Source organism: Lytechinus variegatus, chromosome 2 (genome assembly GCF_018143015.1).
Source record: "Lytechinus variegatus isolate NC3 chromosome 2, Lvar_3.0, whole genome shotgun sequence".
In the NCBI taxonomy this organism is placed as follows: domain Eukaryota; kingdom Metazoa; phylum Echinodermata; class Echinoidea; order Temnopleuroida; family Toxopneustidae; genus Lytechinus; species Lytechinus variegatus.
In genome coordinates, this window is record NC_054741.1 from 27,412,386 (window position 1) to 27,434,307 (window position 21,922).

At 36.7% G+C, this 21,922-nt stretch overlaps 1 protein-coding gene across 2 annotated transcripts in view; it reads left to right on the forward strand.

Moving 5' to 3' along the window:
• The window catches only part of LOC121407730 (ran-binding protein 9-like), a 75,504-nt gene that overhangs the window by 12,740 nt on the left and 40,842 nt on the right, over positions 1–21,922 (forward strand). For both annotated transcript variants that reach the window (XM_041598924.1, XM_041598925.1), the window contains exon 2: positions 12,897–13,008. In XM_041598924.1, coding sequence (XP_041454858.1) covers positions 12,897–13,008 — 112 coding nt within the window. The remainder of the gene's footprint in view (positions 1–12,896; positions 13,009–21,922) is intronic.

Consider the following 21,922-nt stretch of genomic DNA (forward strand, 5'->3'; position numbering starts at 1 on the left):
ATTTTCGGACATGCTGAAACAGAATTTAAGATTTTACGTAATGGAAAAGGAAATTTTTTTCAAATGGAAAATCACTTTCCCTATTATGTACATGTACATGTCGGTTGAAGTGAGTTGCCCAACTGTATTTCTCTTTGTTAGAGAGCAAATTTTTCTTCCATCACTATGCTTTATTAAGGCATTTAAAGGAAACCAAAATTCAAGAGAAGCAATCTTATTGGAAAGAGTAAAATAAGTGGAACAATTTAAAAAAAAAGTTTCATCAAAATCGGTTATGAAATACATGTAAGCACGTTATGGACGTTTAAAGAGTCTTGTTGTACTTTCTATGGGGATTCTCAAATTGGCAAACGTGCTTCAAAATGGCTGATTTTGTGGACAACTGTCCATTTGTTTTGTACACAAATTTTCAGATTATCCTCAATATCTTTCAAATTGCATCTTGCCTTCTTCTGAGCACAACATATGTAATGGGAAAATATAATTCACACCACATATGTCAAGATCAGGAGATAATGTGAAATATGTATTATATAAAGGGGAAAATCTGAAAATTTGTGTACAAAACAAATGGAAAGTTGTCCACAAAATCAGCCATTTTGCCATAGAAAGTACAAGACTCTTTCAACGTCCATAACTTGCTTACATGTATTTCATTACCGATTTTGATGAAACTTTTTTTTCAATTGTTCCTCTCATTTTACTCTTTCCAATAAAGATAGCTTCTCTTCTTGGGTTTTGGTTTCCTTTAAATAGGTGAACATGGATCATATATTTACGTAAATGGAAAAGATACTGTTAATTCCAAAATCTGTTCATGCAAATCTTTATGCCCACTGTCTAGTACTAACTACATGTACATGTACATGTGCATTCCTTTAAATCAGATACGAACCAATAGCGCCATCTCGAGTCCTCAACTAATGATACCTGGCCAGTTTCCTGACCCATAATGCTATTTTAGTCTAGTAATATAGACCCACTTGAATGATCACATGTTGATTAACTACTCAATACATTTATACCGCAATAATTATGTTACCAAGTACCAAAACAATTACTTTTCCTCTCAAAACATTCTCTATACAAATACAAATATAGGGCAAGTTATTCTCTGTACGTATTTAGATATCTGAAAATGTATATTTTAAGACTATGTATTATAACAAAGAGTCAATGAGAGACCACACACAGTTCACTCCCCCTTTAAATTCAGGAGTTCTAAAGTTGTTTTTGGATTGAAATTGTAAACATGTACACTGTACAGGTATATTTATAATTGTTAAATGAGTATTGCTGATGTCACTAGATCCTTATCAACAAAACAAACATCAGCTGCTGACCTGATCTTCTCTGCCCTGGTGATTGCGAAACATACATGTACAACGGTTTTATTTTTAATCATACTGCACCCTTGATATGTATGCTGTGTAATACATGCTTAGTGTCATGTAAATGTGCATTGTGGTGTACACTGTGTTTACAGAATGTCTTTACTGAGGCATACATATGCACAGTTGGCCTACATGTACATACATGTACAATGGCCTACATTACATAAAATCTATTTTAGTATACTATACAGTGCATTTAAAAAAAATGGGACAGTTTTAAAAAGTCTATCAAAATTTTGTTTCAAATTATGATGTCTACATTTTTATGTTAATAGATGCTCTGATGTCTACACTTTCAAATGCCATTAAAAAAAGAGTTTTGTTCATGCTTGAGCAAACAAGAAACGTTTTTGTCAGGAGTTGAAATAAGGCTTATGCCCTTTTTACACAGGATTTTCTTAACCCCGGACTATCGCTAACCCCGTACTATTTTTTTTCCTTTTCACACATGCCAAATTGTTATTGCTAACCCCGGATAAGGAATGCTTGCTTTTTACACACGAAACTCGCTAACCCCGGACTAGTGGTTTTTGTTGATCATTCGTAGTACAAGTGCTTCACTCGTACACTTTTTTACACACGCTACAATTCCCCGTACTATAGGTAGGGACAAATTGCCATTTAGCCCCACCTATAGTACGGGGTTAAGCTTAGCCCACTTTCGTTTTACACATGCGATCTTAACCCCGTACTATTGCTCTTAGCACCGCAATTGGTGGGATAACCCTGCTTTTTTGCAGGGCCAAATAATCCCGTACTATAGGTGGGGTTAGCCCACTTTGCAAAAACGCTGTGTAAAAAGAAAGTGGGCTAAGCTTAACCCTGTACTATAGGTGGGGCTAAATTGCCATTTAGCCCCACCAATAGTACGGGGTTAAGGAAATTTTAGCCTGTCTGAAAAGGGTATATGAATACCCAAGGTTCTGTCTGAGGGATGCCTTTGATAAAGAGCACCAAGTGATTATTAATCCAGGGTCACCTGACTACAAGTCCACCGCTGTATTGCTGTATCGACTGAGCTATCACACATAAATACATGGCCTGTGGCTTTAAGTTTATTTACATTTTCTGACCTGTATTTACATGTATTGGGTTTAAATTATCGATCATACATGGAGAGTATGGGCCTACAATGTGTACCGGTATATATGTACTGTATAGAGATTTCAATACAATCATCTATGTTTAGGCATGGACAAGTAGGCCTACATGTACTTGTAGTGTAGGTCTACAGTGCATAATTACATTGAGCATAATGTAGCAGCCGGCACACAGCCAGATTGCCAGCTGTGTTCTATGTCAAGTGCATGGAGTGTACTATGAAATATGGCAAGCCGTTGACATGTATTTATACATAATGACTTGACTTTATAAGTGTGTATACCAGCATAAAAGTTATTTTCAAAATACTGAATTATGATCCTTGACATTCTTTGTTAACACGTAGGCCTACATACTTCTGACAGTTATTTAGCTGCAATAAACAAAACATTGATTCTTATCTAAAATTCAGATATTGATGTTTGATAGTGTGTGGGTATGTGCATACTGTACATTACTTACATGTACAGTGTAGTCATGTAGCCTAAATGTACATGTGTAAACTATTATAGGCCTACACTGTTACACAGTTACATCATTCTTCCATAAGATGCATCAATGTTTACCATCATTTGGGTTCTGACATGAATAGATTTGTGTGATGTGGATTTGTTTGTAACTTTGTACATGTACCCATGAATGATGTATCTTACAGCGATCCATTCTCTATCCCTCTCACATTCTTTCTGTCCCTTTAATTGATTTGGCGTGCATAATATATGTAAACAAAAGCTATTCAAATGAAAATTCTAATAGGCTATGATCATATAGTGATTTTCTTTTGTGTAGGCCTGCATACTAGCCACCTAGGAACTGGGTGTAGTGGTTTCTACTACAGCTGTATACCAGTGCTGTTTACAATCACTGGACTGTTCACTCCACCACAATAACAAAAGCCAGTGCTAGGTCAACTGTTGAAGGATTCATTTACATATAATGCAATAACATAAAGTGGTGAGATTGACATGTGATGTCTATTCAATGAAACTGTTTGTTTTGCTAAGAGCTACATGTTAGCTTCATTTCAAGGAGTTACCTATCACCTACATATCTATATTTAGGGACAGTGATTTTCCGTTTCAAAATATTGCCTTTTCCGTTTCAGAAAATCTTTAATTCCATTTCAGCATGTCAGAAAACGGAAATTCTGTTTCCCCATAGATTTTGTGTACAAAAACGTAGCAATTGCAATATTACAACACTCGCGCTGGTTAAGATTTGTATCTGCCACTGTACCAACAATGCAGTAGAATCTGTTCTAATCGGATCTATGGGGGTACACAAAATATTTTGACAAACACATATAACATGAATATATCCTCACCTTTCACTTTATAAGCATTATTTTACAGTAAAATGAAATTCTATCGATAATTTGGGGGGTTGGACATCGTTTTCAGCTGTTAACGATTTTCGCCTATCCGTCATTTTGGATTTCAAGATCTTGATATCGTGCTGTTACATTTTCAAACATAGAGGGCAGCAACACACAACCGTGTTGTTGAAATCAGACGATGTGTGCGTGAATGTTTTCGATAAGCTCAACTCTGCCTGGCCTGCGCCCGGCCAAGACGGTACGATACAGGGTTAGGGGGGTACGATAGAGTGTGAAGAAGTTGAGTGCAGTGACTGCAGTCACGATGTGTAAATTGTCAGGATTGCAGCGAAGTAAGATCATGTTTTCTGGGGTTTTGTAGCCATTTGATATTTGTATTTTGTTGAGATTTTTTAGTAAATTCTGTTGCTGTTCTGTGTATTTTGACTAAATATGTGTTTTCCATGATTTTCCATTTGAAATGCCACTTTCTGTTTCAAAAGACCCTTCCCATGAATTCCGTCCATTTTCCGCGATCGCGGAAAATCACTGTCTCTATATATTCTTGTGTGTTATGTTATTCTGCTAATAATATTTGTAAGGCCAAGTAAAAAAAAGTAGTTGATCATCCTCGCGTGCATCTATGTTGGCCGCTGCATGAAATTTTTTACTATTATTATTTTCAAAAATATAAAAAGTGATGTTTCTTGTCCAAGCCTGCAGCCCTTTTTGATTGCTGCACCAATTTTCTTGATATTTACTATCTATATGGCCGCTGAATTTAAGCAAAAAAATATACACGATCGATGCTCTGCTCTGGAATCGCTCTCGCAGCTGAGTTAAACAATTGCCAATTCCTATATCGCATTAACTGCGGTAAAGGAAATAATTTTTTTTTTATTGGTAATTTTGAAGATACAATGTACCTACCTAAATCAGGGAGAAAATAAAGTTTGCGAAAAAATCACAGATTTCTTCACTTTTAGTTCATTTTCGGTGACCTACTTCCAGAATCTGGACTAATCCATTGCATACTTTAGAAATATGGCGCAGATATATCGCAATTTGTATTTTAGCGGGGATTTCTGGTAAATGATAGCGTCTGTTGATGTGATTGGTGTGTGCTGCGGAGATTGACTGTGCACGTGTTGGGTGTGTTGCCGGGATGTCATTTACTTTGCTGGCACGAATGTGAAGTGAATAATTTTCTAGTGAGTTATAACGTGAGCTATCCAGCAGCAATGCTTTGAATATTAAAAAAAATATATTTTCAAGTGAGTTATTTGTTATCAAGAAATTGAAAATTATGATGAGGATTCCTGTAGTACCAGTTCTGTTCAAATTTGATGAACTTCATCCTTCCTCAAGCTATTCAATTTGATGGACAGTTGTAAGTTAGTAAATAGATCTACAAATATTGAAATAATAAGTTAACTGTACTCATTTAACAAGCAATAACAACAAAGAAAAATAAATATCAATTGAACAAACAATGTTAAACATTATATAAACAAATACAAGCAGGACAAACTGTGATGCGAAAGTGATTTAAATATTTGAAATCAATGTAATGAATTTTCATTTTGACACCAAGCACTTATAACTTTGCCTGCCTGTGAGGCAGAAGATTATAATATTACAGGCATTCAGCTACAACTACATGTACATTTACTGTACATGAATGGGCCTATGTAGAGTCATTATAATCCCTTTCTGTCAATAATGATAATGGCAATAGACACTGTCTCGTCCTCAGAAGTGTATCTGGCCCACATTTCTCTATGTACTATTCCAGTTCAAGGTAAATGTGGAATGATGATTTTTAAAATGGCAAACCTTATGATTAGAAAGCGAGATGAGAGGAGATAAGCCTTGAGCTAATCCATGAAATATCCCATATTTCCTGTCTGAATGTAGATTAATACACATTTACGACCTTTAAGCCATATTTGCCATGTAAAATGCTAGTTAACTTTCAGTAAATGATCATGTTCGATACCTGTAGAAATAAAGAAGTATTGTCCTGTCTGTGAATGCTATGTGTGTGTGATTTGCATGTGTACTTCATTATGTTTTTGTATTTTAATTGTTATTCCAAGATATAGGCTAGATACATGTACATTGTAAATAGAAATTATATTTTGGTTTCAATTTTGTGCATTTTACCCTTGTAGGATGTGAAAAATTATCTATTTTTTTAAAGCAAAGATTCATACTTTGCATGAATTAAAACCAGTAGAATATCATTATGTATTTATAGTCGTCCCTTTTTTTGACCGGTGTCGACCCGGACCGCCAGGGATTTTTCGGCGGAGACCACTGGAACGCCAAAATAGAAAAAAATGCTTAAGAATTGCTGTGTCGCCAAAGACTGAATATCAACCACTTTTCAGGTCTTTGTTTCCTTTTTGTCTCACCTGCGAAGCAGAGTGAGACTACATGTATACATGTAGGCGCCGCTTTTCCGACGGCGGCGTCAACATCAAATCTTAACCTGAGGTTAAGTTTTTGAAATGACGTCATAACTTAGAAAGTATATGGACCTAGTTAATAAAACTTGGCCATAAGGTTAATCAAGTATTACTGAACATCCTATTAGAGTTTCATGTCACATGACCAAGGTCAAAGGTCATTTAGGGTCAATGAACTTAGACCATGTTGGTGGAATCAACATCGAAATCTTAACCTGAGGTTAAGTTTTTGAAATGTCATCATAACTTAGAAAATATATGGACCTAGTTCATGAAACTTGGACATAAGGTTAATCAAGTATTAGTAATCAAGCATCACTGAACATTTTGTGCAAGTTTCAGGTCTCATGATTAAGGTCAAAGGTCATTTAGGGTCAATGAACTTTGGCCGAATCGGGGGTATCTGTTGAATTACCATCATAACTTTGAAAGTTTATTGGTCTAGTTCATTAAACTTGGACATATGAGTAATCAAATATCACTGAACATCCTGTGCGCGTTTCAGGTCACATGACCAAGGTCAAAGGTCAATGAACTTTGGCCGAATTGGGTGTATCTGTTGAATTACCATCATAAGTTTGAAAGTTTATGGATCTGATTCATGAAACTTGTACATAAGAGTAATCAAGTATCACTGAACATCCTGTGCGAGTTTCAGGTCACATGATCAAGGTCAAAGGTCATGTAAGGTCAATGAACTTTGGCCATGTTGGGGTTTTTTGTTGAATAACTATCATATCTCTGTAAGTTTATTGGTCTAGTTCATAAAAAGTGGACATAAGAGTAACCATGTATCACTGAACATCTTGACACCATGATATCTATCGATTGCAATTTCTACATGTATTTGATACTGATTGATCGATATCGCGACTCAGGCCTGGTACATAATGTCCTATACATGTATATGGTCAGGACTGTAGCCCTATCAGTAAATTCAGAAATATGATTTTCCCCTGATTGTATGTTACGTTCTTTGTTATTTGAACATGAAGTCGATAACTTCAAGGTCAAGTGATGTTGAAGTGGTTTTCCTGTGTATGACTTAGGGCCTTTTCACACATGAATCTTGAATCATCATTGTATTTATGAATGCAATTCGTCTTTAGAATCATCGGACCTTTCACATGCTCACTCGAAAACTGTGACTTGAACTCGAATTTCTTTGTTGGCGTGTCAATCAAAGCACTGCATCGATGCGATGAGTGCATGACAGTTGTATTATCTACGAAAGTGTTTAAAAGGACACATTAAGCTCTGCCCCAAAAAGATGTTTTGGAGGACAAGCCTTTCACACGTAAAATTAGTACCATGATTTGAGTGAAACTTAACTGGAATTCGTTATTGTGATCAGCGTTCATGATTCTAGTTTGGTTTCACACGTCACGTGCTAAAAATTCGTAGCCCTATTTTTCACTGGAATCATTCAAATCATGATATTTTTTACTGTGTGAAAGGGCGGTTAATGTTCCCAATGAAAGCAAACTTGGCAAAGAATAAAAAATAGGCCTGTCACCTGTGTGTTGTATGATTCATTTGGGTTCCTAGTTCCTACACATTACTTGAACTTGCTCCATTATGCACCTGCATGCATGCATCTACATGTAGAGTTGAGGATAATAAAGGATAGGCTTTTTACTTTAGTGGAAAACAAACATCGTCTTTCTAAAAGACAGATAACCCCCTTTGAATTTGTATCTTTGAAGAAGTGATCAAGACCCATGATTATCCCCTGTTAATCTGATAATAGAGTATTCAATCAATACAGATACTCATGTGAGAACACTGCCAGCTGCACAGAAAGTTTCAGGGATTGAATCTGTATTTTCAGTAGGTTGATGTTATTTCTCTTTTTACTTCTCATTATTTGCTCAAACATTTTTAGATCGGTTTTGTTATTTTTGAAAAAATTATTAGGTGGTCTGTCTCTGACAGAAATCGCACTTCAAATGAAAGTAATTGGCCCAAAATATTCAGCAATTTCCCCAATGTGAAAGATTCCCATTTAACATTAAAACTACTTCCCACCATAACAGATGATATGTTGCTTTCGGTTTGGTGTGATTTGCAGGTGATTTTGTTTTTTAACCTACATTGCCAAAAAGTTATTAATGGTCATTAGAAAAGAAGTGGAGGTATTTGAAGTTTTCAACTGTAATTTCAACATCTATCAGCCAGGCAGTGACCTGGTGTTATGCTTGTGTCAACAGCTTCTGAACTGTATTCACAGGACCTCTATGCTGCTTGCACATGCACGCACATTGTATGTCTGCATTCTGCACAGTCATTCTATTGAAAGCAATCTAGGTAGTCTTGTCTGAATTTAGCTTGGTAATGGTAATGGCCCTGACAAACTACCTCCTTGTACATGGCCATATTGAAGTGTTTACTGCTATGCAGGTCTGTACACCAAGCTTTCCAGCTTCCATTGACAATAACAGTATTATGTGCTTCTCTGGGCTCAGGTATGAAGCACATGATTCAGGAACAGATTGAAATGCCCCCAAGGGTTAACCTGTAATTGAACTCTCAGAAGTCTCTTGAAAGTTTATCAAGGTCACCCTGACACATTTTGAATAGCTATTCCAGTCAGTTCCTGGTCCCATATCAACATGGAGGACTGAATTTAGTTCCCCCCTGTCCAATATTGAGCTGCAAAGTCCTAGAAACTTTTCTGTGACTATTTGTTGCAACATGATACTTGGTAAATAATGCAAGACTGGTCATATGAATGCAAATTCACAAGAAAAATGAAAGTCTTATACAATATCAATATGGCCTTAAATTGAGCTTGGAATTATCTTGTACCCTTTCATACTGCCCTCTTCATTCTTCAACGGCGAACTTCTCCTCGCATTCCTCACTTTCCCGGCGAAGAAAAAAAGTGTATCCTTTCGCATTGACATTTCTTCCCCTGCGAAAGTCAACGAAAGAAAATTGTAAAACATTTCTTCTTACCTTTTGCAAAAAGGTTTAAAAAAAATTAATTACAACATATTTTGGAAGTATTACGAGAAAAACAAACAATATCACCTCTTTTAATATTTTAGCGCATTTTATACATGTAAAAAAGTGCTTTTAAATAAATATTGTTAGTAACAAAAAAAAAATTTGTTCAAGGGATCTACTTTGCCATAGCATTCAGCTGAGCTTGCAACTTATCGCGCGCAGAATCCTGGTACAGTGGACTTCGGGAGAGAAAAAATTGACCTCTGACGTCTTTAAAGAGGAGAAGTTCTCCAGTTTGCTTTCATACTGGCCTTTTCACCGGTGAAGTTCGCTGGTGAAACAGTTTCGCCGGCGAAGTTCTCCACCTCTAGAGGTGGAGAAATTCGCTGGTGAACTTCACTGGTGAAGGTCTCCTGTGTACCTTTCATACTGGACACTTTCCCCTTCGCTGGTGAACTTCGCCGGTGAAAAGCGCAATATGAAAGGGGTATTAACCATATGTGAAAATCAAGAATATAATGGTGAATGCTAGACCCAGTTTTCATTACCGTCCTAAAAGAAAGTTTAGTGGAAATTGAAACTACGCATAATGAGAACGATCAAAGCGTCTTGGAAGCGATCTTCCAAACCAGTTCAGAAAACCACTTCGCGAGGTAGTTTTCAAGAACGCTTTGCCTTGTTTAACAAGTTGTACATGTAGCTTAAATGAGGACACAACCGCTCCTTATGAAGTGATTGAGCGCACTACTAACACACTGTGTGTAGAATGTCTATGCTGCAGTTTCAAATTTTGCGCGAAACATGTCACCCCACTGAGAGCATTCCCGTAGCAACAAGACTGCTTTGCGCGAGATGGGAATGCTACCAAAGCAATCTTCCAAACTGGTTTCCTGAACCGGTTTCCAGTATTTTCTAATATTAGAAAGTGTAGTGAGAACAGGTTTCTAGTGATACATGAAGTTTCTTATGCAGAAAAAATGGTGTTGTTCACATTGATGTGCAGAACACACAGGCCATTTCTATACGCTGGCTACAGATTGCGATTTCGAATGATGATCCTAATTTGAATGATAAAAATTGCATGCAAGCAATGATTGGCCATTCATTTTGCAAACTTGTATGCGTGTTACATAAGGTAAATGACACAACACATTACACGACACTGTTACCGCAACAGTCAGCCTTTACCATTTAACGGATGTATGTTTACAAAAGAAAACATTCTCATCATGGTATTATTCCAAGGAAAATTGTTACCATGCCACTCCATTACCTTATTTGGCCTGATTGTGACAGTCATGTGACTACTGCCCTACTTCTCCCTGAACTGAATGTTTGGTTTTTCATACAAGATCTATATGTATATGTAAGCCTGTCACATAAAAAAGAATAACAGCTGCATCCTTTTTTATTGGATTATAAACAGACTGCTGCTGATTAATTGAATTTTGGTATGCTTTTGTCTACTTGTGTATGTATTTTTTGTGTGAGAGAGAGAGAGAGAGGGGAGGTGGTAGGGTTGACACCCGGGGTGGCCACTTACATTGACGAGTGCATACCATGCGCGACCACAAAAACATGCTAAAAGGATGTCTTTTTCAACATGATAAGGGTGTCAAAAACACTAATATAATGAAAAAGGGTATCTACATGTATTTTCCTTAAGAAAGCTACATGTTTGGGGTCAAATTTGCGAGGGTATAAAATCAAGACTAAAATGTTTTATAAAGGATGTACTTTTTGCCCCAACAGTCAACACTACGTGTTTGGAGTACGATTTGCGTGAGTGGGGTTGTACTAAACACAATGATGTAGGTAAAGGTAAAACCGACGTCCATGACAGAACATTTGAAATATCGCTGTACTTGTTTAGGGGTTCAATTCAGGGAATACTTTCCAATAGTATCGTTTTGTTTCCAATACTTGTTAAGGGTAGGTTTTCACATGCCAATACTACATGTAGTTAAGGGGTGCATTTTCAGTATATAAAAAATACTCATTTAGGGTGCTTTTTGAAACCTCATGAGGTGGTTTCAGACCGCCTCGAAGTTCGCCAGTTCCAGGTATTCTCTGATCGGGAAATTTACCCCGATCAGAAAATACCAGGTATTTTGGTAATGTGAAAGCAAACTACGCGTAATTTCCCCGAAAGAAAATACCCGCTAAATAGTAGGTACTTGGCGAAATTACGAGAACTTTCGTGGGGATTTTTCTAAGGTCGCAGGTATTTGGCAATGTGAAAGCAAATTACGGGAACTTTTAGCCCAGCGTGTCGTTGGGCGCGGCGGCGTGGGTGGCTGCTGGGCTAGTGATTTTGAATCTCGCGCCTTGCCTGCTTATCAGACCATACTGCGCATGCTCGTAACTTCGGGAACTTATCCCGAAGGATGTGTTTCAGGGCGGTGTGAATGCAGGAATAATTAACGGGTATTTTTTAGCCTTAAAAAGTTCTCGTAATTTAACGGGGATTCTTGTGATCGAGGCGGTTTGAAACCGCTTATGGTCACGAATGGTATCCACTCGTCAATGGAAGTGGCCCCCGTGGGTTGACAAAAAAACAAAATAGTGAGTATGATGGCAATAGGTGAAGGCATTTTTTAACTTCTTACATCATATCATTTCATTGAAAATAGCTGTTTATTAAAGCAAGAATGATTTATCTAATTAGAATATGAAAATTGTTTAAGTAGGCTAACCACTTTCAATAAATTGCTAATCTGCACATGGTCTGCACTACACTCTAATACCCCTTTCATAAATCTAATTATGCGGATAATAGCAGTATAATTTGGTCGTAAAATCGGAGGAGGACCAGAGTTATCTGCAGTATGTTGATGCTGCTATTATCCGCATAATAGCAGCATCGGGACCAGATTTTGACTTTATGAATGCATTTCGAAAGTAGTGCGGATAATTGCCATGGAGCAGTCACAAGGTCACCCTATTCCAACGCAACTGCATTGGAGGGGGTGTGTGCGGTTGCCATGACGATTATCCTCCTTTTTCAGGACGGGCCCTCGTAAAAATAGTGCGGATTATTATTTTCAGAGTTTATGAACGCAATTTTATTGAATTATCCACATTACTCTAATAGGCGGCTAATTGGAGAATAGGTTTATGAATACCGCCGTGGAAAGGAGTATGAATATCAAGGATTTAAAATGAATCCAGATCGGCTGTGAATAGTGACCAGCTGATTATTAGATTTAGATTTAAACCTTGTTGATTTAAATATAAATCTAAAAGATTTGAATTGAAATCTTTTGAAATTTAAAAGTTAATCCTTAGGATTAAGAATAACTTAAAAATTCAGCTGGTCTTTATTCACAGCCATTCTGGAATTATTTTAAATCCTTGGAATTGAGAGTGTGTATCATCTTACAGTCAAAGGTCCCTTGATGAGTGTGTGCAAAAATTTGCTTCGCTCTGTAGTACATATATATTTATAAATTGCTTCGCTAAAAAGTATGAGCTACATTGGAAGGTGACATCATGCATGGATCCTACTAGGATCCATGCATGAAGTATACTTGGCTTATTTTGAAAATTATTTTACCCGTCTACATGAACAAATGCCCTGCATTTACAAAGTAATAAATGAATCGTGTCCAGATCCTTTTATTTATATGATATTCTCAAATTTTCAACTTTCTTTTATTCTTTCAGGTATGGGAAAGACTCATAAGGATGCAGCCTCAGTGACCACCGCTCACTCCATCCCACCATCATGTGGTATCTATTACTTTGAAGTCACAGTGGTCAGCAAAGGAAGAGAAGGGTCAGTCTATTTACCCAGTAGTTTTCCCATTATATTTTCAGAGACAACATGGCACACCATACCGTCGAAGAGCGATAATTTTATGGGGGACGGAGCACCGAAGTTCACCATCCCCAATCTGTTTTAAGAGGTCAAAGTGTAATAAGTGAGCAAAGAGAGCGAGCTAAAAAAAAAAAATAAAATAAAAAAGTTTTGCTATTAAAATTGACTCTTGGTCTATGAAGAACTTCAGTGATTTGTTTGCTTTTTGGTATTAGAATATAAATGTACAAACTTTTCAAATTCTGGTGGGGGGGGGGGGGAGTGCATGCTGCCCCCATCTGTAACCTGCAAATTGTATTAAAGCTGTGTTATGTAGCTGAACCAGAGCTGTATGTCAATTTAAAAATCAAATGATGCTTTTGAAAGCTACTGAAATCTTGGCATTTTGCTTTTAGGGAGCCTTACATGTATGAAACAAGCACGTGGAAGCATCATGGGTAGTTCTGACTCTCGCATTAAAATCAGAGGGTCATGTTTTCGAATCCCACCATGACCTAGCATCGTTTGGCAAGGCATCAGTCCAACTCTGCCTCTCTCCACCCAGGTGTTAAATGTGTACCCGATAGGCTGCGAAAGCCCGTGTAGTATGACTAGCAATTGAGTCTTTGAACTCTTGTTGGAATGCTCCTCAGGGAGTGGAGAAAGTGCATACATAGTATGTTGGCATGCCAGGATCTGATGACCAGGGTAATAAAAAGCGCTTAAAGATGTTGTTCTGATTATCTAAACACTATATAAAAGCGGATTATAATGATTACTAAGACCCATTACAGATGTCCAGTGAAAGAGCTAGGCTCTCTCTATGACTTTACAAATTAATTATTTGAAAATCACATTAAAAACGATGCAATATACTCAATTTATATTGCAAGCTTGAAATTGTCTAAACTTATAGATTGTTGCCATTCATTTTTTGTTGAAATACCAGGCCTCGAAATAATCGACGGCCATCGACGGCCATGGCCGTCGATGCCCCCATTACTGGCCGTCATGCCCTTCTTCTTTTTGCTAAAAGTTACAGCCACTAAAAATGTGCCCTTTTTTATATGGCCGTGGTGCCCTTTTTTCTCATAAATGTGCCCTTTTTCTGATATATAATGTACCCCTTTTGAAAGTCTGCACCTTTTTTTCTGAGCGAGGAAAACTTTTCTCCGATCTCAAAAAGTATTCAATACCTTAGCTTTACCAGCGACGTCCAGTGCATGTATGCAGTCTAGTCCGAAGCCGCGCCGAACGATGAGCTAGCTATACACAGCTGGCCGGCCAGCTGGCTGGCCGCTAGCGCGCTTTACATATGCTATGTAAGCTGCAGCATAAGAATGGACGAGCGCGAGCTCCGTATGTGTACTACACAAATGTCGCGCGCGCTGTACTGTCCTGGCGAGCGCGCGCGATGCGTAAGTACAGTACTTTGAATGGGAGTGTTTCATAAAGCTGTTCGTCAGTTACGAACGACCGGTGATACTTTCTTGGGTGCTAATCAGATTCACATTTAATTACATGTAGCTCAAGAAGGTATCACCAGTCGTGCGTAAAGTTCATTTTTTCTTAAGTAAATAATGTGGTTTGGTAATGAATCTGATGTATAACATCGACTATGGAAAGCCCCCCCCCCACGCCGCGAAACTGTAACACCTACAAATAATTTATTACATGCCCCTTAAAAAGTGGCCTTGGTGCCCCTCTGTATGGCCTTGGTGCCCTCTGCTGCCTGGCCTCAGTGAAAAAGTGCCCCTCAAAAAAGTGGCCTTGCCCCCCAAAAATCCTATTTCGAGGCCTGAATTACTATTTTTTTTAATGTGTTTTTGTCAAAGTGCAGAATATAATTTTTATAGATCTATGATAGTTCTTTGCATGATATTGACACCTAAATTCTAATTGAGCTTGCTGCTTAGGCTGAAATTTGAAACAAATCAGGCAAAACATATCTGATTCAATTACAGAAGTGGTTATATCAATTTCTGTGATGTCACTTTTCTGAATAAGTGCCTATGGAAATTATGGATTATCAACTGCTGTACTTATATGTCACATGGTTATAATCAAATGCATATTCTCACCCTTGGTTTGAAGGGCTCTTTTATGGAATTAGAAGTGTGGGTTCATGTTTTTTGCAAATTGACTTAAATATGCTCCATAATTTTCACTTATATTAAATTTCAGCTAATATTTTTGCACCACTTTCTTACATGTATTCACCATATAACATGGGGGGGGGGTTATCAGGCAGCATTTGTTTTCATTCCTGTATTATGTATCTCATTGCAAAATGCAAATGGGCCCGTAACACAAAACTTAGCAATGATCATAGAACACTTTTCTACGATTGATTGCATTGACTACAATGTACAATCAATCGTGAAAATCAGGCGTACGATTATAATTGCTAAACCTTTGTGTTACGGGACCCTGGACTCTGTAACACAATCGCTAAATGAACTGACCAGTCAAGATCAATGTTACAGGCGCATTTGGTTTAAAATACTGAACAGGGACCAATCAGTGCAGCTTTTTCCTATTTGCAATCCATCGCAAACCTTTGTGTTACGGAGCACAGGTCTTGAAAGTCATGTAGAGAATTGTGGATGATAACCCAATGCAATAAATGCCAGCATGTCAACCAGTTGTCAGTTGAAAAGTCTGTTATTCCCACAATCCCTTACCATGAATCTCATTTGTACTATTAAAGGAGTGTCTATCTCAAAAATATTTTCATATCAATGTAGTGGCTTTTTGGTGTACATATGTACCTTGAAGCGTGTACATTGAATCATTCTTTGCCATGGAAACCTGCACAAGTTAAATGCATGTAACAATGTTATTGTACCAGCTGGTTTGATGATGCATTGTTGTCTAGTCTGTTGATACAACTCCTTGTGCATTCAGATAAATCAATTGTCTGATATTTTCTTTAATTTGCCAACTAAATGTGTTTTCATAATCTTGATCAAGCTCTGATCAGAGCCCTGTCTCACAAAGAGTTGCGATTGATCTGATCATTGCAACTCTGAATGGCTAGCAATGTCAACATGTATTATTCATGTTTGTTCAAATATTCATGCATTAATTCACTGTGCTTCTCTTTGTTAACAAAGGGCATTGTGCGAATTTCCTGTAGAAAAATTCATAGATGGATTTTCATAGAGTTACGATTGATTTGATCGATCATAACTCTTTGTAAGACGGGGCCCAGGATGCGTCAAATTTTTTTTATTTTAAAAGTGGGATAATGTGAAATCCTGGGCTGATGGGTATGGACCTATGCAGTCAACACTTATCCTGTGTCTTCTGTTACTCTCCATCAATCTCTCTCATCTTTTCCTACATCTCTTCCATCTCTGGAGGCTTAGGAGATGCTCTGACATTTATGTCACCTGATAGTTGTCACCGGGGTGTTGGTTGCTATCTGAGTTCTGCCATTCGTATTTGTTTTCAAAGCAGATGCTCCCTTTGTCAACTTTCTGTTATTTCGCACCCAGGAATCATAAACAAAAAACAGGATTAGCTGGGAAATATTTGGAGGATATTATGATGACAAGACAAAAACACTTCAGTTGACATTTAGCACCATTAATACTTTACATGTACGTATGATCATCTATTCCATCTACCTTCATGTATGTTACTATCATTTTACTTTACAAGTAGGATATTCCATGTTGATGTTGGCTCATCTGATTGGGGGAAAAACATAACGGGTATTAACTGTACAGTCCTACGTGTAATCACATGTAAATATCAGAGTTCCCAGCCCATCAGGGAAATTTATTTTACTTTTTTCCAGGCTGGAAAATTCAGGGAATTCGATTTTAGAAAATACTTCAAATCAGAGAAAAAATAACTAAAGTGAGGGAAAAATCAGGGAATTTTCATCGGCCCAATAGCAGGGCTCGACACTAGCGGCGGTCCGACGGTCCCAGACCGGTAAAAATCGCTGTCGGGCCAGTAGATTTTCAGAAATTGGAAGATTTACTGGTCCGACATGACCAGTAAAAAATATCATTGTCGGGCCAGTAATTTTTCCAAAAATAGCAAGATTTAAGGGTCCGACATGACCAGTAATAAAAACCATTGTTGGGCCAATAACTTTTCCAGAAATGGTCAAATTCACAGCAAACCATTTCCCCCGTGAAATTCTGCCATTCACACACAGAATACACACAGAATGAATCACACGTAAGTGTTACTAGAGTACTATACATACAGCATGCATACAGTGTACATGTAGTCTGCCACACAAACCACATGGTAAATTCTCCACTGGCCGCACGAACGAAGCCTGGCTAAACTCTGGCAGAAATCTCTCACATAACTGTCAAAATCCAAGGTTCATACTCATGAAAGGCTCTTATAATGTCCATATTTCCTAAAAATTGGAGCAACTCTGTCATTTGTAAGCAGTAAAAGGAGAAATTTTCACTTCTGTTTTGGTTCAAACAGATCGGGTTTCGGGTGATATCGTCTGAATACATAATAGCCCCACATATGCATTTATGTGTGTGTTGATACACTAATGGTATCTGACTTTCTTTCGTAGCTATTTTAAATGAGAAAAGAAACTGATAAATTATTTATAATAGTTTTAGCTTTCTTCCTATCTTTCTTTCCTTCTTATAAATCTTTCTTTGTTTCTTCCCTCGATTTTTTTTGTTACTGTCTTTCTTTTTTAATTTCCCTTGTTTTCTTTAATTCATTTTTTCTTTCTATCCTTTTATATAATATTTTCTCTATATTTCCTTTTTCTCTCTCTTTCTTTAGTTTTTGAGTCCATCCATCCTATATTCATCTCTTCCCTTCTTCCTTTCTTTCCTTCCTTCTTTTTACCCCTTTCTTCATTCTTTGTTACTTTCTTTCTTTGTTTCTTCCATCCATCATTTATTTACCCTTTCTTTTTTTTATTTCTTTTCTCAGCCCTTTCTTTCTTACATTCGTTCCTTTCTTCTATCTGTCTTGTTCTTTCCTTTTCCCCTTTATTAATTATATCATTTTACCTTTCCTTACTTTTTTTTGACTGCTTGCTTCCTTTCTCTCCTTTATTTTTTCATTCCTTCCTTTCTTTGTCTCTCGGTCTTTCTTTTTTTTCTTCCTTTCATCTATTCTTTTACCTTTTCTTTTTTTTATAATTGCTTGCTTCTTCCCTTCCTTCCTTTATTTCATTCCTTCTATCTATCATTTTACCTTTCCTTCATTTCTTCCTTAATTCCTTCCTTCTTTCAATCCTTCCTTCCTTTCTTTTGTCCGTCTTTCCATCTCTCCTTTTACCCTTTCTTTTTTATTGCTTCTTCTTTCTTTCCTTTACTACTTTCTGGATTTGTTCTTTCTTTCTTTCTGTATTGCTTGCTTCATTTCCTTCCTTAATTTCTTTTTTTCTTTTCTTTCTTTCTTTCTTTCTTTCTTTCTTATATTTGTTCCTTCTTTATTCCTTCCTTTCCTTCTTTAGTTCTTATTTTTTTCTTCCTTCACATCTATCCTTTCTTTACCTTTTTTCTTCCTTTCTTTTATTCTTTCTTTTCCTTCCTTCCTTTCTTTCTTTCTTTCTTTCTTTCTTTCTTCGTTTCTGTCTTTCTTCGTTTCTGTCTTGCTTTCTTTTTGTCCTTCATTTTCCTTCATTTTTTTTTTGGGGGGGGGGTAACGAAAGGCTAGAAAAATAAACTTGCGCCTTTTCTTAATGTTTTCTTTATTTTTTGGGACCAGTAGATTTTAGGTTCGGACCAGTAAAAATTTGAAAAACTGGGTATCTACTGGTCCGACATGAATAGGTTGGACCAGTAGAAAAAATGGGTTAGTGTGGAGCCCTGCCAATAGTCAAAAGCACGGTAGTCAGTCAGACTCTGTTCTATTTTGTTGCATATCAAAACAACATAAATTGAATGACTGGTTATGCTGGTACTTATTAGTTTTACATTATTGTTTATATACTGAATATACACGCAATTCACTGCAACAACTTAAAAAAACATGCAAAACTGGGAATGGGTTTATATAATTATCAGGGAATTTTTAAACTTCATCAGGGAAAGATCAGGGAATTTTGTTTTCTTTAAAAGCTGGGAACCCCGTTTTTATGATGGGATCCAAAGCAGGTCACAAAGCTGAACGATCTATAAACAGTATGTTGTATTATAGCAGTTCAGGGCCTCTTGACACAAAACTTACACTGTAGCACTAATTGGAAGATTAATATAATTTATGATTTTATATATTCTGTGCAATTAATCATATAAATCAAATGATTGATTAGTTGCTAAGCTTTGTGTTACTAGCCCCAGAGGATTCTTCCTGGATAACTTTTTGCATTCACAATCATGCTGGTTTGGTCCAGCGTAGGGGGGGGGGGTGGCATTGCTTCACGTTATTTTATTTACAGTTATGATGTATTTTGCATGATTGGTGACCCTTTCTTGTGCTAAGGGAGTAGCTATTGGCACCTGAGAACATGTTTATTGGTGCATTATTAAAGTCACACTTAAAGGTATTGTTTAACTTTGTGAGCAGCCGATTTAAAAAATTCTCAAACCAAGATGAAACATGTGTACAAGTGCATGTGGGTCAATCCACATCAAATCAACCAATGCTTGTCACCCGACCCTCTTCGATTTTCTTTAAACTCGCACCAAATGTTGCCCCAAGTGTCTGACGGAAAAATCTGAAATATTTTGCCCCAAGGTCAAATGGTTGCTAAGATACGGCCTCCCATAGCAACCAATGCGAACTCAAAGAAATTATTTTAAATAAAATTGCCTATTTTTGATTGACTACTGCAGCAAAGTTTGATTGATTACAGTCTTCATTTTAAGTAAATTGGAAGAACTTTTTGGTCTAAACATGCAGGGTATACTGTAGCGCGGACCTGTCAACCGGATTTCGCACACGAGGTCACCGAAAATGGTGTTAAGCATCCGTGTCAATGATTTCAGAAGCATGTTTGGAGGCTCATAAATCCAAAACTAAATTAGCTTAGAACCAAATATTATGCACATTTATGGACTTTCATATACTCAACAGAATTACAAAAAATTGACCCAAGAGTGTGTGTCGTTTTCCTGTAGGGCGCCCTCAAAGTTGGATTTTTTTCAAAAGATGCCAAGTTCAAGGTCACGGATCACCTCCCGTCCCATCGAGGAGGGGGACCAATTTCTGTGTTTTGATAGACATTTACCCATATTTTCAAGTGTTACTTGAGAAATTTTGCTACCGGAATGTTTAGGGGCTGATTCGCGCATTCCAAAATGGTCGTAAACACCCTAAATTTGACGTTAATGACACATACATGCTTTTCAACACTTTTCAAATTGTGATAACTCAAAGATGAAATGCCAAAATACATTGATATCTTCTGTGATGATAGTCTGTAATTGGTATTAAAAGGATATATCTTCAGAAATAGTTTTTATTGTTGGTAATGACCTTGAAAACACACCTAAAATTCAATAAAAACAGTAAATTGGCTAATTTTCCAGAATCATATGGCATTCAAATGGTGTTTACATTGACTTTCAAATGGGTGTCATTTCAATACAAAGGGTGAGCTTAAGCCAAAACTTGAAAGACATGTTCAACTTTTGTTCTACTTTAAGCAACATAAAATATTTGAACTCAAAACTATATCATTTGACCTTGAAATTATTCCAAATATAGCTGATTATTGCTTCGTAAGTAGCATATTCAAATTGCGTGAGTATACATTGCACTTTGCAACACATTTCAAAATGGATTTTCTCATAGAGAGAATACCTGATCAGGCTGATATTTGCAGTATTGGTAGTCTGTAATGAGTTCTTGGAGGATCTACAGATTAAGTACCTATTCTCTCATGACAATGACCTTGAAAATACAGCTGAAAATCATGAAAATCAATAAATCATACAATTTTCATTAGTAATCAAGTGTTTTTACCCACTTTTCATTGTGTGTTATTCCATCTTAGATTGTGAGCTCATGCTGATAATTGCAAATCATGTTCCACTTTTGGTCTACTTTAAGCTACATAAAATATTTGAACTCAAAACCTTATCATTCGACCTTGAAATTGTTCCAAATTTAGCTATTTGTGCTTCATAAGTAGCATACTCAAATCACACGTGTACTTTGCAACACTTTTCAAATTAGATTTTCTCAAAGAGAGAATACCTGATCAGGTTGATATTTGCAGTATTAGTAGTCTGTAATGAGTTCTTAGAGTATCTACAGATCAAGGAACTATTCTTTCATGACAATGACCTTGAAAATACAGCTGAAAATCATGAAAAATCAATGAATCAGACTAACTCAAAACCATATCATTTGACCTTGAAATTATTTCCAAGTATTGAAATGTGTTGCTAAGTACAATGTACATGCACGATTTGAATATATGCTACTTATGAAGCAACAAATAGCTATATTTGGAATGATTTCAAGGTCAAAAGATATGGTTTTGAGTTCAGTCTGATTTATTGATTTTTCATGATTTTCAGCTGTATTTTCAAGGTCATTGTCATGAAAGAATAGTTCCTTGATCTGTAGATCCTGCAAGAACTCATTACAGACTACTAATACTGCAAATATCAGCCTGATCAGGTATTCTCTCTTTGAGAAAATCCATTTTAAAATGTGTTGCAAAGTACACGTGTGATTTGAATATGCTACTTATGAAGCACAAATAGCTATATTTGGAACAATTTCAAGGTCAAATGATAAGGTTTTGAGTTCAAATATTTTATGTAGCTTAAAGTAGACCAAAAGTGGAACATGATTTGCAATTATTAGCATGATCTCACAATCTAAGATGGAATAACACACAGTGAAAAGTGGGTAAAAACAGATTACTAATGAAAATTGTATGATTTATTGATTTTCATGATTTTCAGCTGTATTTTCAAGGTCATTGTCA